The sequence below is a fragment of the Mauremys mutica genome, chromosome 2, assembly GCF_020497125.1.
Source record: "Mauremys mutica isolate MM-2020 ecotype Southern chromosome 2, ASM2049712v1, whole genome shotgun sequence".
NCBI lineage: Eukaryota > Metazoa > Chordata > Testudines > Geoemydidae > Mauremys > Mauremys mutica.
Genome location: NC_059073.1, coordinates 263,791,520 through 263,815,676, shown reverse-complemented (window position 1 = coordinate 263,815,676; position 24,157 = coordinate 263,791,520). Strand labels below are relative to the sequence as shown.

The 24,157-nt window shown below is 40.0% G+C and overlaps 1 protein-coding gene and 1 long non-coding RNA gene across 8 annotated transcripts in view; one reads left to right on the top strand and one right to left on the bottom strand.

The window, feature by feature from the left end:
* The window catches only part of MPP7 (MAGUK p55 scaffold protein 7), a 311,912-nt gene extending 292,444 nt beyond the window's left edge, over positions 1-19,468 (top strand). For 6 of the 7 annotated variants that reach the window (XM_045004397.1, XM_045004395.1, XM_045004398.1 and 3 more), the window contains 4 exons: positions 5,211-5,304; positions 6,385-6,493; positions 14,306-14,449; positions 18,672-19,468. In XM_045004397.1, coding sequence (XP_044860332.1) covers positions 5,211-5,304; positions 6,385-6,493; positions 14,306-14,449; positions 18,672-18,851 — 527 coding nt within the window. In that variant the 3' untranslated portion in view covers positions 18,852-19,468. Of the gene's footprint in view, positions 1-5,210; positions 5,305-6,384; positions 6,494-7,225; positions 7,371-14,305; positions 14,450-18,671 lie in introns of those variants that run through there. The other variant, XR_006576756.1, reaches the window with a different exon arrangement.
* Positions 19,469-19,490: 22 nt separating this feature from the next.
* LOC123363443 lies at positions 19,491-23,399 on the bottom strand. The gene is made up of 3 exons (XR_006576757.1): positions 23,372-23,399; positions 21,242-21,312; positions 19,491-19,615 (listed from the first exon to the last, which is right to left on the bottom strand). It is a non-coding gene; the product is annotated as an uncharacterized LOC123363443 (long non-coding RNA).
* Between the last annotated feature and the right edge of the window lie 758 nt (positions 23,400-24,157).

Sequence of the window (24,157 nt, the reverse complement as noted above, 5' to 3'; positions counted from 1 at the left end):
TAGGGGAAGTAGAGTGGCACTCTGTCAAAAAATGGCATTACCTGTTTCCAAGTCACTGATAAATTGGTAAAAATGGTCTTCAGTGCATCTGGATCCATGTCCTAACAGATAATTTAGAAGATGGGGTATTGGTGTCTGCTACAGACCAGCAAATCACACTAGGGAATAGGATGATTGCTTCCTTACACAACTATCTATAACGTGTAGGGGAAAATAGTTGTGCAATAAGAGGGGACTTCAATTTGAGTGACATATGCTGGAGGTCTCATGCTGCCAGTACTATTACATCCTTGTAATTTCTAAACATTATAGATGACAATTTCCTAACTCAATAATTGTGGCAGCCAACATGGGAGTTTTATATTAGACCTTGTTTTAACAGATGAAGAGGAACTCATCACAGAACTAAAAAATAATGATAACTTTGGTACAAGTGATTATGACTTTATCACATTTACAAATGTATATACTTGGTCCTTAAACAGGGCCAGCTTCACAAAGCTGAAAACAGTTATGAGCCAAATCAGCTGGCAGGAAGAATTTAATTTAGAAAAAAAAAAAGTGAATGATGATTGGGAATCATTTAAGAACATCTTGCTAGATTCCCAAAAAGCCACAATCGAAGAAGAAGGCTTGTATTGGTTTAAAAAATGACCTGGTTTAGAGGGGAAGTGAAGACAACTTTGTGTGTGTGCGTGTGTGTAATAAAACAAATGGTAAAAAGGGGAAGTTGATAATGAATATAAATCAGAAGACAAGAATTTTAGAAAATTGACAAAGGGACACCAGGAGGAATCTATGGCCAACAGAGTTAAAGACAATAAGAAAGAGATTTTTAAATATATTAGGAACAAAAAGAATCCTGACAATGATGTTGGTCCATTACTAGATGGAAATGGTAGAATTCTCAATAATAATACCAAAAAAGCAGAACTGTTCAATAAATATTTCTGTTCTGTATTTGGGGGGAAATAACAGATCATATAGTGATGATATCACTCTTTCCATTTCATTAGTATCTCTAGAAGATATTAAACAGAAGCTACTAAAGTTAGACATTTTAAAATCCGCACATCTGGATAACTTGCATCTAAGAGTTTTAAAAGAGCTGATGGAGGGGCTTGCTGGACCGCTAATGTTGATTTTTCAATAAGTCTTAAAGCAGTGGTTTTCAAAGCCGGTCTGCCACTTGTTCAAGGAAAGCCCCTGGCAGGCCAGGCCGGTTTGTTTACCTGCCGCATCTGCAGGTTCGGCCGATTGCGGCTCCTGCTGGCTGCGGTTCGCCGCTCCAGGCCAATGGGGGCTGCGGGAAGGGCGGCCAGCACGTCCCTCGACTCTCATTGCTTCCCAAGACTTATCAAGTCATCAAATATGTTAATTTAATATGTAATAAAGAGGATGGTGATCAATTGTTCTCCATGTCCACTGAAGGTAGGACAAGAAGTCATGTGGTTAATTTGCAGCAAGAGAGATTTAAGATAGATATTAGGAAAAACTTTCAAACTATAAGGGTAATTGAGCTTTGGAATAGGCTTCCAAGGGAGGTTATGGAATCCCCATCACACATGTTGGACAAACACATGTCAGGGATATGGTCTAAGTTTACTAGGTCCTGCCTCAGACCAGAGGGCTGCACTTGATGACTTTGAGGTCCCTTCCAACTCTCCGTTTCTATGATTCTCTGAAATGTAAATATATACATCTAGAACAAAGAATGTAGGCCATACTTATCGTAGGAAGCAGTGACTGAAAAAGATTTGGTGGTCAAGGTGGATAATCAGCTGAACATGAGCTCCCAGTGTGATATTGCAGCCAAAAGAGTCAATGTGATCCTGGGCAGCATAAATGGGTAGAGAGGTTAGTTTACCTTTATACTGGATACTGGAGTGACTGCTGCTGGAATACTGTGTGCAGTGTGGTGCCCACAATTCAAGAAGGGTGTTGATAAATTGGAGCAGAGCCACAAGAATGATTAAAGGATTAGAAAACATGCCTTATAGTGGAATACTTAAAGAACTCAGTCTATTTAGTTTAACAAACAGAAAGTTAAGGAGTGACTTGATTACAGTTTATTAGTATCTACATGGGGAACAGATATTTAATAATGGGCTCTTCAGTCTAACAGAGAAAGGTATAATATGATCCATAGGAACATAAGAATGGCCATATTGGGACAGACCAAAGGTCGATCTAGCCCAGTATCCTGTCTTCTGACAGTGGCCAATACCAGGTGCCCCAGAGGGAATGAACAGAACAGATAATCATCAAGTGATCCATCCTCTGTCGCCCATTCCCAGCTTCTGGCAAACAGAGGTTAGGAACACCATCCCTGCCCATCGCGATTAATAGCCATTGATGGTTAATTTATCTAGTTATTTTTTGAACCCTGTTATAGTCTTGGCCTTCAACATCCTCTGACAAGGAGTTCCACAGGTTGACTGTGTGTTGTGTGAAATAATACTTTTTTGTTTGTTTTAAACCTGCTGCCTATTAATTTCATTTGATGACCCCTAGTTCTTGTGTTATGAGAAGGCGTAAATAACACTTCCTTATTTACTTCTCCACACCAGTCATGATTTTATAGACCTCTGTCATATCTCCCTTAGTCATCTTTTTTCCAAGCTGAAAAGTCCCAGTCTTATTAATCTCTCCTCATATGGCAGACTCTCCATATTTTTTTTTCATTTTTGTTGCCCTTTTCTGAACCTTTTCTAATTCCAGTATGTCTTTTTTGAGCTGGGGCGACCATATCTGCATACAGTATTCAAGATGTGGGCGTACCATGGATTTATATAGAGGCAGTATATTTTCTGTCTTATTGAGTATCCCTTTCTTAATGATTCCCAACATTCTGTTCGCTTTTTTGACTGCCGCTGCACATTGAGTCCATGTTTTCGGAGAACTGTCCACAATGACTCCAAGATCTCTCTTGAGTGGTAACAGCTAATTTAGACCCCATCATTTTATATGTATAATTGGGATTATGTTTTTCCAATGTGCATCACTTTGCATTTATCAACATTGAATTTCATCTGCCATTTTTTTGCCCAGTCACCCAGTTTTGTGATGTCTGTAAGTTGAAGCTAGACAAATTCAAACTGGATTTGAGGTGTACATTTTTAACAGTGAGAGTAATTAACTACTGGAACAACTTACCAAGGGCTGTGGTGGATTCTCCATTACTGACTATTTTAAAATCAAGATTGGATTAAAAAAAAAGGGGGGGGGGAGTTCTATGGCCTGTGTTATACAAGAAGCCAGACCAGATGATCACAGTGGCCCTTTCTGGCCTTGGAATCTATGGATGAATTGAAATGTTGACTTTTTTCAAATCTGATCAGTTAATGTGATTTATAACATATTAACACCATCATTGTGATGCTATGCTCATGGAACAGTTCATAAGATTGGGGGTGGGGGGTGATGGTGACATGGTATTGGCCATAAAATAATACCTTTTAATAAACCTTTTAAATAGACCAGGCTCTTGCAGTTTTACTTCTGCATTAGTGAATCCTGAAAATTAGGTTTAACACTATCATTATGGAACAGCTCTGCTATTGGGGCCTTAGTCATGCTCCCATTGATGTTCGCCGTGATAGGGAATTTTTTAAAAAATTCCTTAATACAGACATGGTTGAATTCTGCTGCTATTGTACAGTTTCTGTGACATTTATGCAAAGTATTAGCCTGTATTCAGATAGCAACTCAACTCATGTACCTCGTTACAGAATGTATCATTATCATATTTCCAAAATCCAAAGCAATCTTTTGTGTAAAAATTTAAAAATAAACAAAAGGATTTTCTTTTGGTGTGATGGATGGACACCTTTCACTGAGAGGCTTCTCCAGATCCACGCAGCTTTCCATCTCATTTCCTCCTGGACTTTGCCTCCTACAGTGAGGCTCCTCTAAGAACAAGGGACTCCAGCACCTTATATCCAAGGCATTAACTCAATACTTTCTCTAACCACGTGCATATTCTTAAACATGTAGACATGGGTACATTTCTAATTGGAAAAATTAATACATTTGTTCTCTAATTCACGAGAGTTGCAAATTTTGTCCCTTCTGTAAATTCATTAAAAAAAATAGCCCTATGCTCTCAGATACTCAACTGATTGATGAACGTGCAATCATCTGCACAAGATTTTTCTCCCCACAAAATTGCTATTTTTCATCAAGCAACTTTGTGTCTCTAGAGTTTTGCTTTTCAATTGCTCATCAAAACTTGAGGGGGAGGGGGTCACTTTCAAGTGAAACTTAATAATGGCAAAATTTCAAGGGGAAGTAGGACCATCTTTGAAATGTATTTTTTATGTTAGCCAAAGAAGAAGAATATGACAAATACTTAATATACACTCAGTATGTGCGTCTTTTTCTATATATCCATGAGTTAGTGATAGAGAGTGCATGACAGCGTGGTACAAAGGTTTTATAGGTATGAGTTTGGAATGGTCACATTAGTCATAAGTGAATGAGTTATACAGGTAATAAAAACCTTCATACCACACCACACCAGACCATTAAGCATTTTGTCCCATTTGTACCTAATTTTATAGAAAAACTATTACTTGATGCTTGAGAGGAAGTAAAAATAGAATTAAAAAACCCATAATCCACCTAGTCTATTGTGCAAGGCTGTAGATGAGGAGAAAGAGGAATTCCTTTCCGTCCACCAGAGGCAATCAGCTCCTAAAATATGAAATGTAATTCTCCATTATATTACTATCATACCTTACATACTGTAGCTGCAAATGTTGTTAATGATCATAACATTATTTGGCTCTCTGATAAATCCAGTCACTAAACATCATTTGCCTTGATGGTCCCCTGTGCCACTGAATTCCCCAAATTCCTTTTATGATGAATAGTGGCAGAGGGAACGCGATTGTTCTAAATTGCTGCTCATTTAATTTTTCAACAGCCTCATTGTTCCCCCTTTAGTTAACTTTTCCATTAGTAAATAAAACTGATAATCTGTTATTTATGTCCAATGAGTTTTCTTGTACTTGCTTTAGGCTCAATCCTTTGACATGCTGAGTGCAGCCTTCAAGATGCTGAGCACACTCAACTCCTCTGGAAGCCAGTGTAAGATAAGAGCACTCTGCACTGCACAGGATTGAGGCCTTTATATTTTTCCTAAAACTGGCTTGTTGTTTTTAAAAAAGCTTTTTTTTTCTTTCTTTTTTTTTTTAATGAAACCACAGACACGACTAGAGCAAGAAGAGGCCAAGAAAGTGATGGTGTTGAGTACATTTTCATTTCCAAGCACTTGTTTGAGACAGATGTACAGAATAACAAGTATGTTGGAAAGGCTAACTAGAGCCACAGTCAAAACAATGGTTTCATTGTGACGTTTTAGTAGTTGGTTCTTTTATGTAGTAATTTCAAATGGGTAGAGTCTGCATTGATTTTAAAACATGTTAAAGTATAATGTCTAAACAGTCAGCACTGCAATTTCTGCAGATTGTTGAAACAAAATAAAAGTAATAGAATGTAAACAGTTTTAAACCACCTAATACTTTAAATGCCTGTCCAATGAGCTAAACATTTGGGGGGTGTTGAAGGTGGGGTCCCCTTTTAAATTGGCATTATTTGTCTTACTAATTGATCGTTGCAGCATCAGGAAAGGGGCCCTGGCAGTGCTGCATTTCAAACGTTTTGTATAGTTATATTCCCTTCCAGTACAGGCATTTCCTGTTCAAAAGAACAGGAATATGGAGAACTAGAGAGAAGTCTGTCCCCTCAAGCCCTTCCAAAAATTAAAATAAAATAATGACAATGGTAGCATCATGCTCCCCAACAAGCTGTAAAATACTGTAAGTTTAGATCCTGCCTTAAGTATTTCAGAGGGCAAAGTATAGTACACACAAAACTGTAGGTTTGATTGAACTTCAAAATGTGCTTTGCTTTTTCTCAAATTGTATTTATACTTTTATAGCACATAACCAGCCGCCTTGGTTCTATTAGCATCATCATAACTGCTCCTCTTATTCAGAGACAGAAAAGTCAGATATTCTGTAGCGTGCAATGAAATTTCAGTAGTTTCTATTGTTTAGCTTATCCACTTTTTTATTGCATTGCATTAGTTCTGAAAAAGAGGTGATGGAAAACATTAGTGTGCTGTTGGACTATAGTACTTTTTCTCTTTAACTGTAATATAAGCAAGTGTTACTGATTTGAAAATGGTAAAATAGAAGGGTTTTTTTTTAGGTTGACATGCTGAAGTACTTGGCAGCATTTCCTTTTATAAAACATGGTAAAAATCACATGTAGAGTGAAAATATTTCTGCTCGTGAATTAAATCTTACTAACTAAATTGATAAGTATTTGGTAAAGAAAAGGGAATGATTCTGATTTTTTTTTCACTTTCTACCACAGGTTTATTGAATATGGTGAATATAAAAACAACTACTACGGTACAAGCATAGACTCTGTTCGATCTGTTCTAACTAAAAACAAAGTTTGTTTGTTGGATGTGCAGCCTCATGTAAGTAAGCACCACTCTTGGCATGGCGTAACTTACTGCATTCCATGTTAGGATTCCGGAAGAAGACTGTTAATAGAGCATTCCATTGTATTCCATGTTCAATTTATATTCCACCCAATTTCTTATACTTATTGTATAGAGCTTTCCTAAAGGGAAATTTCAACACAGATTGGATGGTATTCAATGCAAAAACTAACTGCACTGAAACCTTACACTAACATGAAGAACATTTAATTACTCACAGAATGCTCCAACATTTGTATTCACTGTTCTGCTGATCTGGGTTAGAATTTGTCTGAAAAACTTGATATTTAAATGCAAAATATTCTTGAGAAAGAGTCCATTCCTGCAACCCTTACTCACGTGAGTAATCCTTTGATTTCACCAAGACTGTTCATGGAAAGGGTTTTATGACAGGCCGTAATGTGAAGAAACATTAAATATACAGTGTGCTGAATAACAGATAAATAGAGTAGTATTCTATAGAGGGAAGGGGCTGCTGTCATCATTTGTGTCTATTTTGTGTGCATGTACCCCTTCCTATTAACCCCCACCTCCAATATTCATTATTGTCTGGGTGCAACTTTAACTTGTGCATTTGAACATTTAAATAAAGCTTGAATGAAATAAATGTATAAAAATAGGATTTGAAATACATTGTTCAGAACAGATTTTTCCATTGCTTTTGTGTTCACCTTTGACTTGTTTGAGTATTGTTCAAATATCCTGTAGTGCAGCACAAAATTCAGGAGCCAGAAAAATGATTTTCGATGTTAAATGGAAACAGTTGAAGTCTTCCACTTTTCCTGACTTACCCAGTGCACAAGTGCCTGCATGATGAAGCACTCAAGCTGTTGGTTTAAAGAGGGTTCTGTAGGTAATTGGACATGATTATTCCCTGTCTAAATAGCATTTACTGTAAATGTTCAGTGGCATCAATGGCAAAAATTTATTCACATTAATCCAAATATTATGTCATGTTCCTTATTAGAAAATTGGCCAAAAGAGGCTTTCTGTAGGAAAAGGGGATGGCACAGATATATGCTGGTTGAATAATGGCTTTAGGAAACTGATGTCACAGAGTCAAAAACCTAGATCAATAGTACTTTTGATGAGTCACCAACAAAAAATGTGCAATTTTGGATTTACTTGCTGAATTGTTATGTGTGCAACACTGCACTTACTGTGAAAACTGCATTAGCTAATAATAACAGTTTTTAAATTATAAAAAAGGAAATTTTGATCTAGTAGCGTATGGTAAATTATTGTGAACAATTAGCTTTTTTCTAGCTATTAAAATGAGAGAATGTCATTGTCTTCTCATTAGAAAGATGTCAGTTGGAAATACGATACCAAATTCAAATAACTCAGTTTAAGCTTAGGGACATGTGTATTTGGCATTTTGGAGTTTCAACCCTATACTGTACAACTAGCTGCTCCTGCAGCTACTGCTAGGATTGCAGGAGGAGGAAGGTACTTGATACTGTGGCTGCAAGTTATCTGGCAGCAACTTGTTACTGGCCAGCAAGAGCTACATAGAGGAATAGGTTTTAGTTCTTTGAGTATGTCCCCCTGTGGTGCTCCACTGTAGGATGTTCGAGCATCTATGTGCTCTCGATCAGAGACTGAAAAGTAGTATCCACGGGCCCGCACCTGTGCAGAGTACTACCTTGTACTTTGAACAAGGGTATGTGGCTTGAGACAGAGCATTCTGCTGTCAGCTGCATTTAGCTTCCCAGCATTCACCTTGTGAATCCTTTTTACCCTAATTTCATATTTACTTTATTGTATTTTTTCTTTATTTTTAGCCATTTACTTTATTTTGCACTCTAGTGCTTGTAGGGGGAGGGAGTGGTTTCCTTCCCTCTTCTTTTCTTAGATCTTTCATTTGTGCTGGAGCACAACTTACATCCCAAATCCTGGAGTTTAAGTCCTCTTAGATATGCCACAGGTCCTTTTCCCACAGTGATGAACACTCCAGTTACCTGTGGTGTTTGGGGCACTCCTACAACCTTTCTAAATGCAAGCTTTGTCTGGTTTTCAAAGGCAGATCCAAAAAAAGACAGGGAGACAAGACTTGAGCAGCTATTAATGGAACATGCTCTAGCTCCAGCAGAGTTCGCTTCACCACCCCTTTCCCCCTTCCCCCCCTCCCAGTTACATCAGCTCTACATCATAGGCCACCTCAGCTCACATTGCTGCCTCAACTATGGCCCCAGATAATAAAACCCTAAAGAAGAGGAAACATACCTCTCCAAGCAGGGAAGTGAAGAAGCAGGGTAGATCTCCCCATAAAACTCAGTCTTGGGAGATTCTTGTTCCTCTAAGGGTACCACAGAGGTTCCAGCTGAGTCCAGTACTGAGGCATTGGTACCATGGAAGAAGCCATGCTCAGACGACAACCTACCACCAGAGCAACTACTGTGGTGGCACTCTGATACCTTGTGGCTCTGCAGTACACACAGAGCTACCATCCGTTTCCCAGAACCTGGAGCTCGCCATATGTCTGAGGTGGGACATGACCCTACAACCACCTCAGTCTTGCAAGAGCTTCCATCTCACCAGTTGGCATTTCCCCTTTTGGTACCAACCCAAATCTCATCTAAAGGCTATTAGAGCCCTCCAACTCCTTCTAAGTTCCTTTCTTCAGTGGGTTTCAATCTCTGATGAACCTGACTTTCCAATACTGAGATGTACTGGAGCCACCTGCCCAATGTTGTCCTGACAGCTGCAAGTTGAGACTTGCTTATGTCTCCAGCCTTCAGTATTGGTTAGGGCATTGGGGACTCTCTCTCTCTCTCAGCTCAAGAGAGGACTCATTGGACTTGGAGATCTCAGTAAAACAATCATCCCAGTATTGTGCTACCATACTCCATAAGTCCTTTTCATAAATCCTAGGGAATCTACCAAACATTGTAGGCCCAGAGACTATAATGATCATTGCGGTCCATTCCCTTATTCTCCTCTCCAGTAAAGTTAGTAAGACCCAGGGGTCAGTACAACAATCAATTCTATCATATATCTAAGAAAAAGCACCAGTATCCACCAGTACCATACCCGCTATCAACACCTGCAGATTGACCAATACCACACACTGCAGCATTATGCACCTCAGAACCTCACACTTCTCCAGTACCAGACTATATACAGAAGGAGCAATAGTATCAGGACAAGAAGATCTTGCTTCCCTCTGTAAAGTCCTCTTCATCTCCAGATGACACAATAATGCCACCATGACTTTCCTACACTGATGATTTCAGAACCATCAGTGAGGTGTTATCACCTGCACTTTCCCTGTGGCATACACCTGCCACAATCCCACCAAGCTGTAAGCAGGCAGATAAACACTTGATCTGAGCTCAATCTATATCCCCCAAAAGGAATGAAACACTTCTTTTCCCATCCTAGCCCCAATTCCCTGCCAGTTGACGCAGCCAATGAAAGGGAGCTGTCAAGCTCATTCTAGGCCTTCTCCATCTGACAAGTAATCCAAGTGGTTGGACTTGGTGGAAAGGAAGAGCTACTCATCAGTCACTCTCCAATTTTATATGGCCAACTACCAGGCCTTGATGACAAAATACAATCTTAACACATACTCCAAATATATACATTTTATTGAGCAACTTGTCACAAGACCAGAAAATCATTTTCAGTCTATCATTGCTGAAGGACAGTTGGTTGCAAAAACCTCCCTACAAGCTACTCTAGATGCTGCTGACACAGCCTCCGAAAGTCCATGTCACAATGGTGGTCATGAGAAAAGCATACTGGCTCCAGTTCTCCAGTCTTCCAGAATTTCAAAATACCATGGAAGATCTCCCATTCAAAGAGCCTAAGCTCTTCATTGAAAATATGGACTCTTCTCTCCAGACGCTCAATCAGTGGGGATTTATGTGCCTGCAACAAAGAAGTGCTTTAGTAGATCCCAAACCACTCAAGATTGAGACCATTCCTGTACCAACAGCACACTTACCCTAAGCTTCAGGAGCCCTTCCGGAGAAAACCCAAACTGCAAAAACACAGGCCACGCACCCCTACTTTTACTCTATCAGTTCCTGCTTCTAAGAGGCACTTTTGATACCTTGGTCAAGGGCATCAAGCAATCCATTCCACTCCGAATCAGCTGTTGTGCGACTACCCCCTCTTTGGAGATTGACTGTCCCACTACTTAGCCTGGGAATTTCTTACCTCAGACAAGTGGATATTACAGAATGTCAAAGAGGGTTACTCCATCCACTTATTTTCCATCCCTCTTCCCAACCCTCTCCCCATCCTCCTTCATGGACCCTTCTCATGAGGCACTCCTAAGTCAAGAAGTTCATTGTCTTCTCCTGTGAACAATAGAACTGGTTCTACCAGAGTTCATCGGAAGAAGGTTCTTCCAATTACATCCTTGTTCTCAAGAAAGATGAAGGATGGAGACCAACCGTTGCGCTCAGGATCTTGAACAATTGCATCCTAGCATAACACTTCAGAATGGTGACACTAGCTACCATAATCCCATCCTCAGACCCAGGAGACTGGTTCATGGCCCTTGACCTAGAGGATGCTTACTTTCATGTAACTATCCACCCCTCCCACAAGCACTTCCTATGTTTTGTAATGGGGTGGATCACTATCATTATCGAGTTCTCCCCTTTGGACTCTCCATGGCCCCAAGAGCAGTCCAAAGATTCTCTCAGAGGTAGTGACTTGGCTCTGCCAGTGGGGAATATCAGCATTCCCATACTTGGACAGCTGGCTTCTCAGAGGCCAATCACCCGAAGAGGTCCAGTCGGCAATGTCCAGGTCATTAACACTATTCCAATCTCTGGACCCATGTTTCAGCCACAAGAAATCCATGCTAACTTCAGTACAGAGAATAGACTTTATAGAAGCTACTCTACACTCCAAACAGCAAGAGCTTACCTTCCCAAAGAGAGATTCTCCACCATATCCCATCTAATCTCAACATTACAATTCAGCCCACAAATAACCTAAGGATTTTCCTACAGATGTTGGGCCACATGTTGGACACCACATATGTGATTCCCCATGCAAGGATGCACCTCAGTTGCCTCCAGACGTGACTAAGAGTAGTGTATACCCCAAACAGACAATCTTCTCCAGACACACGTCAGTGCCTCGGAAGGTGTTAGATTCTCTTATATGGTGGAAAGACTCTGTTTGAACCCCATTCATACATCCAGCATCTTTGAAGACCCTCATAACAGATGTGTGTGTTATGGTGGGAAGCTCACCTACAGGGAGACAAAGCACAGGGCAAATGATCAGCATAGGAATTGGCACTACATATCAATATCGTGGAGCTAAGAACAGTAGATATGCTTGCTACCATATCCTCCAAGCCATATGAGGTCACCCGATCAGAGTAATGCTGGACAACAGGGCAGTGATGTATTACATCAACCGCCAGGGTTCAGCAAGATCCCAATCCTTATGCACAGTGTCACTAAAGTTGTGGAACTGGTGCATTTCTCATCGGATAGAAATCAGAAGTCTATCTGCCAGGCCTCCACAATATAATTGCAAACTCCTTAAGCAGACACTTCTGCCAAAATCATAAACGGGAGCTCAAAAACTGTATCTTCCAGAGAACCTGCCTGACCTGAGGTATACCAGCGTAGACCTCTTTGTCAACACAAACAACGCAAAATGTTGTCTGTTCGGCTCCAAGGGAGGTTACGGTCACAACTCTCCTAGGGATGCCCTGATAACACCATGTCCCCGTACCCTTCTTTATGCTTATCCACCTATACCGCTAGCCCTAAAGACCTCCCTCAAGCTGTGCTGAGGAGAAAAAGCTATCATCATAGCACCTGCTTGGCCAAGACAGGTGTGGTGCTCAAACCTCATCCACCTCTCAGGGTTAACACCCTTCAGGCTTCCTATCATGAAGGACCTCTTGACATAGAACTCAGGGACCTTCATCCTTCCCAACTCCTCCTCCCTGAATCTGAGAGCATGGCTTCTCAGTGGCTCCCAGCATGGAGTTAACCTTTTCAGGTAGAGTTCAGTCAGTTCTCTTATCTAGTAGAAAGCCCAATACTCTCAAGACTTATCTTCAAAAGTAGAAACACTTCCAATCCTGCTGCTCCCTCCCATTTTCCAAGACCTTGGACTACCTACTGGAAATAAAAACAATGAGTCTCTAATGAGCTCTTTCAGGGTACATCTGACCATTCACTCATCCAGGGCTTTTCATCTCTGTCCACTCTACAGCATTCAGATTTCTCAAGGGTCTATACAACCTCTTTCCTCCCATTTGATACCTGGATCCCCAATGGGACCTCAGACTGTTTCTAATCATCCTAAGGAAACACCCCTTTTAACCAATGGCTACCTGCTCCCTCCAGACTTTGTTCCTAATTGCATCACCTCAGCAAGATGAATGGGGAAGCTTGGAGCACTCATGACTGACCTACCATACACCACCTTTTACAAAGACAAAGTTATACTAAGTCCCCTCCTCAGAATATAACATAACTAGGTGACTAACCTGTTAGTGTTCTACCCAAAATCTCATTCCTCCACAGAGGCATCAAGTCTTCATTCACTGGAAGTCAGAAGGGCCCTTACCTTCTATCTGGATAGGACTAAAACCTTCTGGACCTCTCCCAAGCTATTTGTATTGTTTGCAGAAAGGATGAAGGGCCAACTGATTTCCACACAAAGGCTGTCTAAGTAGGTTTCAGGTTGCATCTTGACCTGCTGTGAAAACGCAAGTGTGCAGGGATGGTGGCCCTAGCCTCTGTTTGCCAGAAGCTGGGAATGGGTAACAAGAAATGGATCACTTGATGATTTTCTGTTCTTTCCCTCTGGGGCACCTGGCATTGGCAGCTCTCAGAAGACAGGATACTCGGCTAGATGGACCTTTGGTCTGACCCAGTATGGCCGTTCTTATGTTCTTATGCAGCCCCCTCACAGAATAACAGCACATTCGACTAGACCTCAGTTCATATCTATAAGTCTACTGAGGGGCATTCCCATCAAAGAAATCAGCAGGATTGCTACATGGTCTTCTATACATACATTTGTCAAGCATTAAACCATCTGACCAGCTTGCAGAGGTGACACCATCTTTAGTGATTCAGTCCTCCAAACTATCCTAGACTTTTCACCTCAGCACCCACCTCCTTGATGAGTTACTGCTTGAGAGACTCCTATGGTAGAGTACCTATAGGGACAAAACATCTCAAAGAACTCAAGTTACTGTAAGGTAAGTAACCTCTCCCTTAATAGGCGACAATCATCTGATCCTCCTGTGAAGCATAAACAGCAGCACAGAATGAGCTCAATGAGTCTTAAAGGTTTGAGGAGAACCAGCGGTTGTCCTCTTATCACAGTGCCCTTTTGCTCTGGGGCTGCAGAAAGCCTTTTCTATTATCTTTGGAATTTGGCAGTAGGAAGTCTTACCCTTCCTAAAATCAGCTATTAAATAATCTGCTACTCCTCCCTGGTGCATCAACTAAAAACCCTTTTGTCCAACTTAATTTTTCTAATTACTAATACCACCTCTTTGGATGGCCCATAACAGTGCATTGGCTTTACTTCTGCCAGACTGATCAGATTTACCAACACTGGCAACTTTCGTTGAAATCAAAATTTTTCTTTCCATTCAAGTAGCAGTAGGTGATGCAAAGAATAAATGCTGTTTAAGAAAGTAGGATGCTAATGAATGAAATGTATATTTCAAGAGATGCTTTATAGATTTAGTGTCATAGCAGAGGCTTCTTTTGTTGTTGCAAACTCCAGTGCAAGGAATGAATTCAAACCCTGTTACTAATTAATTATAATTTTTCCCCTTCCCAGACAGTGAAGCATTTAAGAACATTAGAATTTAAACCATTTGTGATATTTATAAAACCTCCATCACTTGAGCGTTTGAGAGAGACCAGAAAAAATGCCAAGATTATTTCAAGCAAAGATGAAAAAGTGGCTGCAAAACCCTTCACAGTAAGTATGTTTAGAATCTGTGAGAATATGCAGTTGTAACCACTAGGCAAACTAGGTGGCCGCCTAGGGTGACAAGATTTGGGGGCGCCAAAAAGCAGTGCCCCAAAATTTTTTTTAACACTATTGCTCCTGGTGGGGGACGGGCCGCTTGCAGCCATGTTAGCACCTACCCCTGTGGGCGTCCTCTGCAACCGCGGGCCCTGCCGCCTCCCTCCGCCGTGCCCCACATCACTGCCTGCCCACGCCCCTCCTGCCATCCCAGAGCTGCCTCCTCCCTGAGCCCCCAGGCTGCTGCGTCACTCCCTAGCCCACTCCTTCCAGCTCTGGCAGTCCCGGACCCCCTGCCGCAGCAGCGGCTGCTGCCCCCCAAGGGCTGCCAGCTGCAGATCGAGCGGGTGACATGAGCCCCCCTGCAGCTGGCCCTATTGACAGCAATGCAGTGGCAGGAGGGAAAGTGGGGGAAAGGAGGAGTAGACCGTGGCCACTGGTCCACCTGTGGGGGTGGATCATGGCCCTGCCAGAGGATACAGGGTTAAAGATCTGCAAAAGTGTAACCGTCCTCAGCACTTTCTAAGGCTTCATCCTCATCCATCTCTGCAGCCCAGTGGAGCAGGTAAATAGAGCCTCATTTTGGGGGAAACTGAGGCAGAGAACAGGGACGTGACTTGCCCAAGGTCACCCGGGGAGTCATTGTCGGAGTCCTGCTTTGAACACAGGAGACTGAGACTCCTAGTTCTGCGCTGGCTCAGACCATTAGACCAGAGGCCTTCAAGCCCTGAGCTCTGCACCTGCCCACACAAAGTATTAATCTGGGATTCAGGTGCAGCACACTGCAAGTTTTCAGTGAAGAAACATGGCTGTCTTGAGCCCTATGGCTACAAGGAAAATCTTCCAAAGGTGATGGGTTTATAGCCAACACAGTTCTGTCTGCCTGAGTCTGCAGCCAGCCTGGGACAACAGCTCTAGGAAATGCACCAGTAACTGTTAAGTCTAATTAGAACACCGTCAGAGCCAGATTTTCATGTAACATGGGTGACCAATTGCGCGGTGCGCAATCACTGCAAGTGTGCGAGCAACTCAAATTAAGTGCAGCTGAACCCTGGGCAGGCTGCAGCACCCAAGAGATTTTTATTCTCCCACTGAATGACAGCAGATACACCAGTAACTTTACTAGGTAGAAGTTTAGTGACCACATTAGAGCCATATCCTCCCCACTCCCAGCATTGGGCCAACTGCCCCCATCAGTCTCCTGATTGCTTGTATTGTTATTGATGGGAGATCTGCTGTGGATTGAGGGGTGTATATGGCCCTGCCTTTGCAGGCTCAGTCCTGGCCCAGCATTCAAAATAAATTGCCCTGACTTTCAGAAGTACTGAGAACCTTGGAGTTCCCACAGACATCAGGGGAACCTCAGGTACTCAGCATCTCTGAAAATCAGGCCCAGAATGACACTGACACCTCAGCCCTGGGCCAGAGCTCTCTGAGTAAGGGGCTTCAGCAGTGATTGGCGTGGGGCAGAGTTAAGCAACCAGGACGGTCATGACAGAGGCTGGAACTCTGTCCTCGCCTCACACCTGTGGGGAAGACAGGCCTTCGGACACCTCCTCCCGCCTGCATTGTACTTTCCAGCCCAGGAGCAAGGAACCATTTCACATCTTAGTGCTGAGGGGAGCTGAAGCCCAGAACGGGGAAGTAACTTGCCTGAAGTCATCCAGTGAGTTGGTGCCAGGGTGGAGAATAGAAGCCAGATCCCGACTCCCAGCTCTGTGTCTGATCCCCAAAACAGCCCTTTCTAGATCCATGGGGGGGCGGGGGGGGAAGAGGGACTCTAGCCATGTGCAGGAGATCCAAGGCCATTTATTTTCATTAAATATGTAGACTAAATAATGAAATTAATAAATTTTCAAGCCAAACGTATTAATTCTAATGAACAATGCCACATTATGCAGTATTCATTTTTGAAAGTTTATAATAAGCAATGTTGTGGGGTTGGGGGTGCAAGGTAGAAGTTTCGCCTAGGGCGCAAAATATCCTTGCACCGGCCCTGAGAATAGGTGAAGTAGTCAAGAGTTTTTGTAACTGTTTATCTTGAAGATGAGGTCGCTGAATTCCTTTAGAACTTAATGGAACTTGTGCCTCAAAACATTTAAGTGTGTGTATGTCTATGTATACATATTATTTGTTGTATTAATCACATGCTCGGTCTCTCTAGTGCCATAAACCTAGTAGGGTGATTTAATTGCGTGATTCACTTTTGCAGAGCTACATTGGACTTTCTGAGCTTCTTATTTCATTTCATGTTATCGCAACTCAGGCAAAAAAATATTTTTTTTAGAGGAAATAATGCTATTGTCTTCAACATAAATAATACTGTTACAGTGTTAAGAAAAATCAGAAGGATTTTTTATGACGGTACATTGAGTTTTCTTTAATTTAGATATTACTGTGACCCAGAAACCTCTTGGTGCTAACTGGCGGGGGGGTGGGGGTGCATAGCATTTTACAGGGGTCAGATGTATGCATATTAAGTGTACCAAAGGGTGGCATGTAAGATCTCTACCAAGAGCCCACTAGTTGTCATAATCATTGCAAAATGTAGGTATGGACTGTGTTTAAGGAATTAGGAATCTGTACTTAAAATTATGTTCTTAAGGTACGTGAGTTAAGGCAAGTCACCAGAAAGTGATAAATATGCTCCTGTCAGGTAGGAGGGAAGAGATGCGTATCTCTCTCTGGCTGGTCATATGTGTGTTGTCTGCTTCACAATCTAGGTTTATCTACAGACTGAGCCCAATACTAATCAAGAGATTGTAAAAAATTGACAAGAAAGAGGCACCCAGGAAAAAAACAACCAGCAGGGACATCTGTCTATGAGAAAAGATAACAGATTGGAGTGGGGGGAGGGTATAATGGGGGGTACAGAGAGACACTCAGGGTCTTTTCCACTGAGAAGGCAATCTGACTGTGACTTGTCTCATGAATGGAAAATCATAGCCAGACCTGGCTGTAATATGCTGGTAGGATTTTGGGTGACCTTTTGTTCTACAAGACATGACAGTAACTAGTTCAATAAGTCTAGGTTCTAGAGTTCATGTTATATCATTGGGCTCTCTTTGTTAAATATACATTTGCTTGTTTTCACCATAAACATTTGCAAGTGCTGCATGTTAAGTGGAGCTGTGATCTTAAGGTGGGGGGAGTACTGTTCCTTTGGAAGCAGCAATTCTGAGTGTGTCCAGTGGACCAGGAGCTGGACACTCTAGGCAGTGGTTCTCAAACTATTGTGCTGGTGACCCCTTTCACATACCAAGGCCTCTGAGTGCGACCCCCCCTTATAAATTAAAAACACTTTTTAATATATTTAACACTGTTATAAATGCTGGAGGCAAAGCAGGGTTTAGGGTGGAGGCTGACAGCTTGCGACCCCCCCATGTAATAACCTCAGGACGCCCTGAGGGGTCCCGACCCCCAGTTTGAGAACCCCGGCTCTAGGGGGGGTGCTCGGGGGTTGGTGTGTGCCTATCTCTAATCTGCAGAGGGACAACAGAGCCTGGGCACAGTGGGAGTGCTTGTGTTTCCCACGGCCAGTGGAGTTAGAGAGCTGACCCCCAGCAAGCACAGACAAGGCCTCCTCATACTAAGGGCAAGTGATAGCGAGATGCCTGACAACCCTGGGGTACCTTGGGAACAGTTACAGTTACTATTATTTTTTAATTTTGTTTAAAAAATAATAATCCAAACAAACCAAACAAAAACAAAACCCTCTACACGTGTATGTATAGAGAAAAATAGAAAACATGTTGGAGGTACATTTGAAAAAGTAAAGCCCGTGCTCTAATAAATCCCTTGCTAATAGCAACCGGAGACTTATGTAATGCAGTTGTTAGTGCACCATTAATGTGAACAGCTAAAAACATTTTTCCACTGGCATTCCTACCACAGAATTTCTCTGTAATTATCAATTAGTGGCTAATTACACTGCTATAAGGGAAAGGGGGAAAGAATTGCCTTGTCAGACCAAACCTAGTTGTGAAAATAGTCACAGAGAATTAATTTGAAATGATGGTTTCTGAAAAGTTCATGGTCAGTGGCACAGTTTCCATCTACTGGCTTAACTGAATATATGAAATTAACTAAAACAGTCCATGTAGATTTGCATTTGACACAGATGTGAATTGATTCAATTGTACTTTTGACTGACTTCTTATATTGACTTTCTTAGGAAGAAGATTTTCAAGAAATGATTAAATCTGCCCAGATGATGGAAAGCCAATACGGCCATCTCTTTGACAAAGTTATAGTCAACGATGACCTCACTACAGCTTACAATGAGTTGAAAACAACATTTGACAAATTGGAAACAGAGACCTTTTGGGTCCCAGTCAGCTGGTTGCATTCATAACACTATAAATAAGAAATATAAATGATGATAGTTCATAATCTTTTTAATAAAGTGCATGGTTGGAACTCAATTAGTTGCCATTTAATTGGTGTGAGGGTTTTCTAACTTTGGCAAACTGACATGTAGTTAAGGACTTGGTGTAATTGGAATGCAGGTCTTCTTTTTCTGTATCTTAAACCATCCTGTTCAGAATTCGGGGACAATAAAATCACATTGAATCCAAGTCTTATCAGATGCAATATACTGAGCTAGTAATGCACCCAAAACTACTAGACGCCTTGTTACTGTTTACATATAAATCTCCCAGTTGAGTTTTGTTAATGGAGGGGTAGCACAGATATTAATTAATATTGAATGCTGTGGTGGTCTCAAACATAGCTACTGTCATATAAAGTTGCACATGAGCACTTGGAGGTTATCAGTACTTTAACTAAGAGCACTTAAGAGAACTAAAACAGGCAAAAATGGCAAATATTTCTCTGGTTAAGAAAGACATTAAGAGTTTTAACTGGGTTAAGTATCAAGAGGGGTCGTTTTACTTTCCTAAAAGTGTGAGCTTCATCTGATGTGTACAGAGTGATCCTAGTGTTCATTTGTATTTAAATGTTTTACCAAAAGAGAGAAATGAAGCATTCAGTGGCTTACTTGTAAAATACGCTGTAAAATAACTACAGTCTTCTGTGGCTACTGTTTTGCTGTGAGTATGCAGGTCTTGAAACTCTTTGTGTGCATGCTTTGCGGCACAACAACTTGGGAATATTTATCTAAATAAGGGAAAATATAGGTTATTTAAATGTATATAATTTTAAAAATCTTTCTTTGTGAGTTAATCTTCTATAAGATCAGAGGTATATTGGCATGAATAGCTGTGTAGTAGTAAGGGTTTGTGGGGGATTTGTTTTTTTGTTTTTGTTTTTACTTTAAATCACTTCAGACATTTCTAGTGTTCTTTAAAATACTTTTAACTTATTAGCAGATAATTATTAGGGGAAATCTTTGAGATTTGAGTAAGCAGTTGCAGTGCATGAATTGCTTTTATTAAAAATACATAGCAATATTTGTTTTGAATAATATGTAACATCAAAATGCATTGTTTTAGATTTGAAAGCTTTTCTTTGAGTTTAAACTTGTAAGCTTCACTACAAAGAAAATTATTCACCTCTAACACTGCCCAGATACATCTGAAACTTCAGATAGCTTTCTGTGTAATAGAATAAGCAAATATATGGTAAATCATGTATATTTAACGTAGGTAACCTCGCATTTTTCTTGATTTACTACTGATATGCCGCAAGTGAGTACACACGTAATGAAAGAGTAAAGCATGTGTATTAATTGTGCAAGTGAATTTGTAATATAGGTGCAGTGTGTGGATGAACTTGCTAACTTAGACCATCACATCTGTAGCATTCAAACAGGAAGCACAGTTGTTTTATGTTAGCATAAAGAAAGAAGAACTCAGTGAAACTTATATTTATGAAAGGGTTGAAAAAGGATATTAAGTTTTTGAATTTCTCATCAGTGTGATCATTTCTAAATAACAGATTAGTAGGTGCCTGTAATTAGAAACACTGTGTTTGTAAATTAAATCAACATTCCATGTAAATATTTTAGTTTATATGCTGATAAAGCCATCAGCTCTGGGCAGTTGTATCCTAAATGCTTATTTAGCCTTGGGCTCATTGAATTTGGTTTAAAATTAGATGAAACAATTGAAATACAGCAACAACGAAAAATTAGGAGTTTTTGAATGTTTGTACTGGAATTATTGACATATATTATATCTCGCTATTGACACGTATCCTGTAGTTGAACAGCCTAATGTAACTTCAAACATATCTGTCAGATTTCACTATTTTTTCTGGTGGACTTAAGGTTATTTGTAACATAAATAACATCTCAGTGATTTATATTAATTGCATGAAAATCACAGTCATAGTGTGGGCTGGAGAAATGTTCTCTGTTTTTTAATTATTCAAAATGTAATTATTTATACAGAGAATGTTCTTCAGCAAATCACTGGAGGCTACACCTGCAAGATGCTGAGTGCCCTCACTTTCTTTTGCAGACAGCTGCAGCTGAGGGTGCTCTGCACTTCTCAGGGTCTGGTCCTTTTATACCAGGGGAGAGTCAGTCTTATTAAACAATATGCTAATACTGCTAGTAAACTGTCATGTATCAGACCACTATTGTACTATATCTTTTAAATAAGGGAACTGTTTTTCCCTTTGGGAAACAGACCCTGTAATGGTCTGAAAACCCTGTTAGAAACAGAGGGATTCTGGCTGCCCTGCAGGCTTGTTGCCGACGCTGTGATGTCCTTTTGAAACAATTTTAAGACTTCTTCCCATGTTGGTGGGGTCTAGGAGGGCCTCATACAATATTCTTACCATGTGGGGTGATAGACTGAAAGCTCCACAACACTTTGTTCCTTTTTCAGAGAGACTTGCTTTCTGATCCTCTGTGAGGCAAAGGCAATATTTAAAACAGGGTGGTCACATACCTATTTCCTAGCAAGAAGTTAATTTAATTGTCCTGGTGGTGAGAGAACAAGGACAAATGAAACCATGTATACACACAGCAAACAAAAGGAATAAAGTGTGGAGGAATCTTTAAGCTCCTAGAAATAAGTTTGTAATGAGTTATTAGAAAGGAGAATGGGTCAGCCCATTCCAGTAAATCTTTCTTTAAAAACTAGCATTATTGCAGTGTGTTCTCACCAAGAAAAATAGAGGCTGCTATATATGGTACTAGGTCAAGACAAAAAATGTTTTAGCTTGTCAGTTTTATTAATTGGACAAGAGCGTGCCCATTTTACTGAATTACAAACCCACTTCTTGATAAACTTCCTCCATTACAATAAAAATAATGTATGTTTCTGACTCATAAGGTTTTATGGATAAAGGTGACAAAACATGTCTTAAATATTATGCATATTCAATTTGTGCTGTTTGGTTTTTAGATAATTGAATGTTTTTACATCCAAGTACAGATATTTTTATTGTATTTTTGCTGTTTTCCATAGTAAAACAAATGTTAACATTTTATACTATTGTATCCAGCTCTATACTTGAAGTTGCTATCAATTCATACATTGATGTTATGCCTGAAATCTCATTTTATCTTCTTATGCAGAACAATAAATTATTGATATAATCGATCATTGAATATGGGTGGGTTTTTTTAAACCTGAACAGGATAGTTTACTGTGTAACTCATAAGAATGACTTAAACGATAATACGTTTATCTCATAATCTGTCTCTTATAGCTCTTCATCCTACATGCAACCATTAAAACAATAACTTTTAAATGAATACCATGGAAAAAGGACTAAAACCCTTCATTTATCAATGTTGTTGACATTTTCTCTCAACAGACTTTTTCCCCTCCTTGCCCCTTCCCAAAAATTTACTCTCCTCTTTCGGACAGTAAAAGTAGGAAGGAAGTACAGCATAAGGACAATGGGCCAAATGCAGAGGTGGTATGCAAGGTGTGATACAGGTAAGGTGCACACCAGTACTAGGTATAATAGAGTCTAAGTGAGTGTCAAAGCTGGTGTCCTTTTCATGCTGTAATATGGGGATGTATAAAGAGAAGAGTGTAGAAGGAAAAGCAACTAACAGGAAGGTATAAGTTTAATTAAGCCATATCATTGCTTACTTCAACATACATCTTACTGCTGGCCCTTGGCATTTAAATAGTCCAAGTTTAGACTGAGTTACAGTGGCAGGTAATTTATATCACCTTACATGTCACTGAGATTCATAGTTTAAATAAAATCTAAAATATAGTTTTGAAATCCCAACTACTATAGTGATTTCTCAGGAGCAACGAGATAGATTTTTGTCTATTTCAATGTTGAAAGTTTTTTGTACTTGCTAGTTGACTGGTTTACTTTATAGCATCCAAGATCGATAGTAATGTTATTGCAACAGGAGCTCTGATTGAAAAACAGCTGAAAATAGATTGAAGAAATACATTCTTTTCTTTAAGAGGATACCTTATAAGTTTCCAGATTATATAATTTAAATGTTTTTTTAAAAATTAGATTTTTATGTCTTGTTACATTAAATAGCACAGTACAAGTGAGACAGAATGGAGTTGTGGAAAAGTGAATACTTCTTTTTAACAAGGATCTGCATCTGAGAAAACAGCCATACTGATTACTTATTATAACCAAATTACAAACCAGATTGGTTTCTCTGAAAATTGCATGGAATGATTTAGGTTTCTATAACATTTTGAGTTGCTGATTATTTAGCATTTTTTTAAAAGTGGGTAAATGCTGACTTAATATTGATGTTTTCTGTTACCCTTCTTACAGAGATATACCTAACATTTTTCAGAAATTGTTAGAATGACTCAGAAGTTGCAAAATGTACAATTTCAATACTGTGAATATTCAAAAACAAAAACAATAGCTTCAGGACTTTCAAGAATCCCCAGCTAACATAACTAGATTTTGAAAACTTCTTGATAAGATTCCAAAATCAGTTCAAAGAGAAATAGATCTTATTACCTTTCTTCTTTTCAGTGTCCACGTTGATCATCAAGAACTGAATAGTATAATACAAAGAAAAACAAAGTGGGTTATGATTGCCTTTAAGCAATTAACTTTAGATTCACACTTCAACAAAAGCATTACAGAACTTTCTACAATATCATACAGACAAAGGATTATGGAAGTGTGGAATTTTAATGGATTATGTATTTGCTTTAAAGAATCCAGGATGTAGGGGGCAGAGTAAATCAGAAGGAAAGTTAAGGATCAAAATATTTTGGATTGCTCATGAATCCTTGCAGATTCTATTCCACCTTCTGATTTGGTGTATGTTTTTGTGTTTGTAGATCACTACACAACAGTACTAATGAGTATCAGGATCAGGACCCACATTTATAGGAGACACATTTATATGAAAACACACATACCTGAAATGTATGGTAGACTCTTTATCATGTATAGAAAACCGTTCATCCATACATTTCCCAAAGCACTTCTCAAGCTGTTTATGGCTCATGCATCATTATTATATTATTTGTATTACCAGGACCTCATTGTGTTAGGTGCTGTAGAAACACAACGAAAAGGCATTCCCTGCCCCAAAGAGCTTACAGGCTAAGTATAGAACATGAGACACACACAGATATAAATTGATAAGAGTGTGCAAGGAAATACACTGTATTGGTCAACACATTAGAAGTGATAACACAGTCGCAGTCAAATCATTTTCAAATGTTTTGTAGGCATTTGTAGACAAAGGAGAGTTGTAAGGAGGGATTTGAAGGCAGAAAATGAGGTAATTTT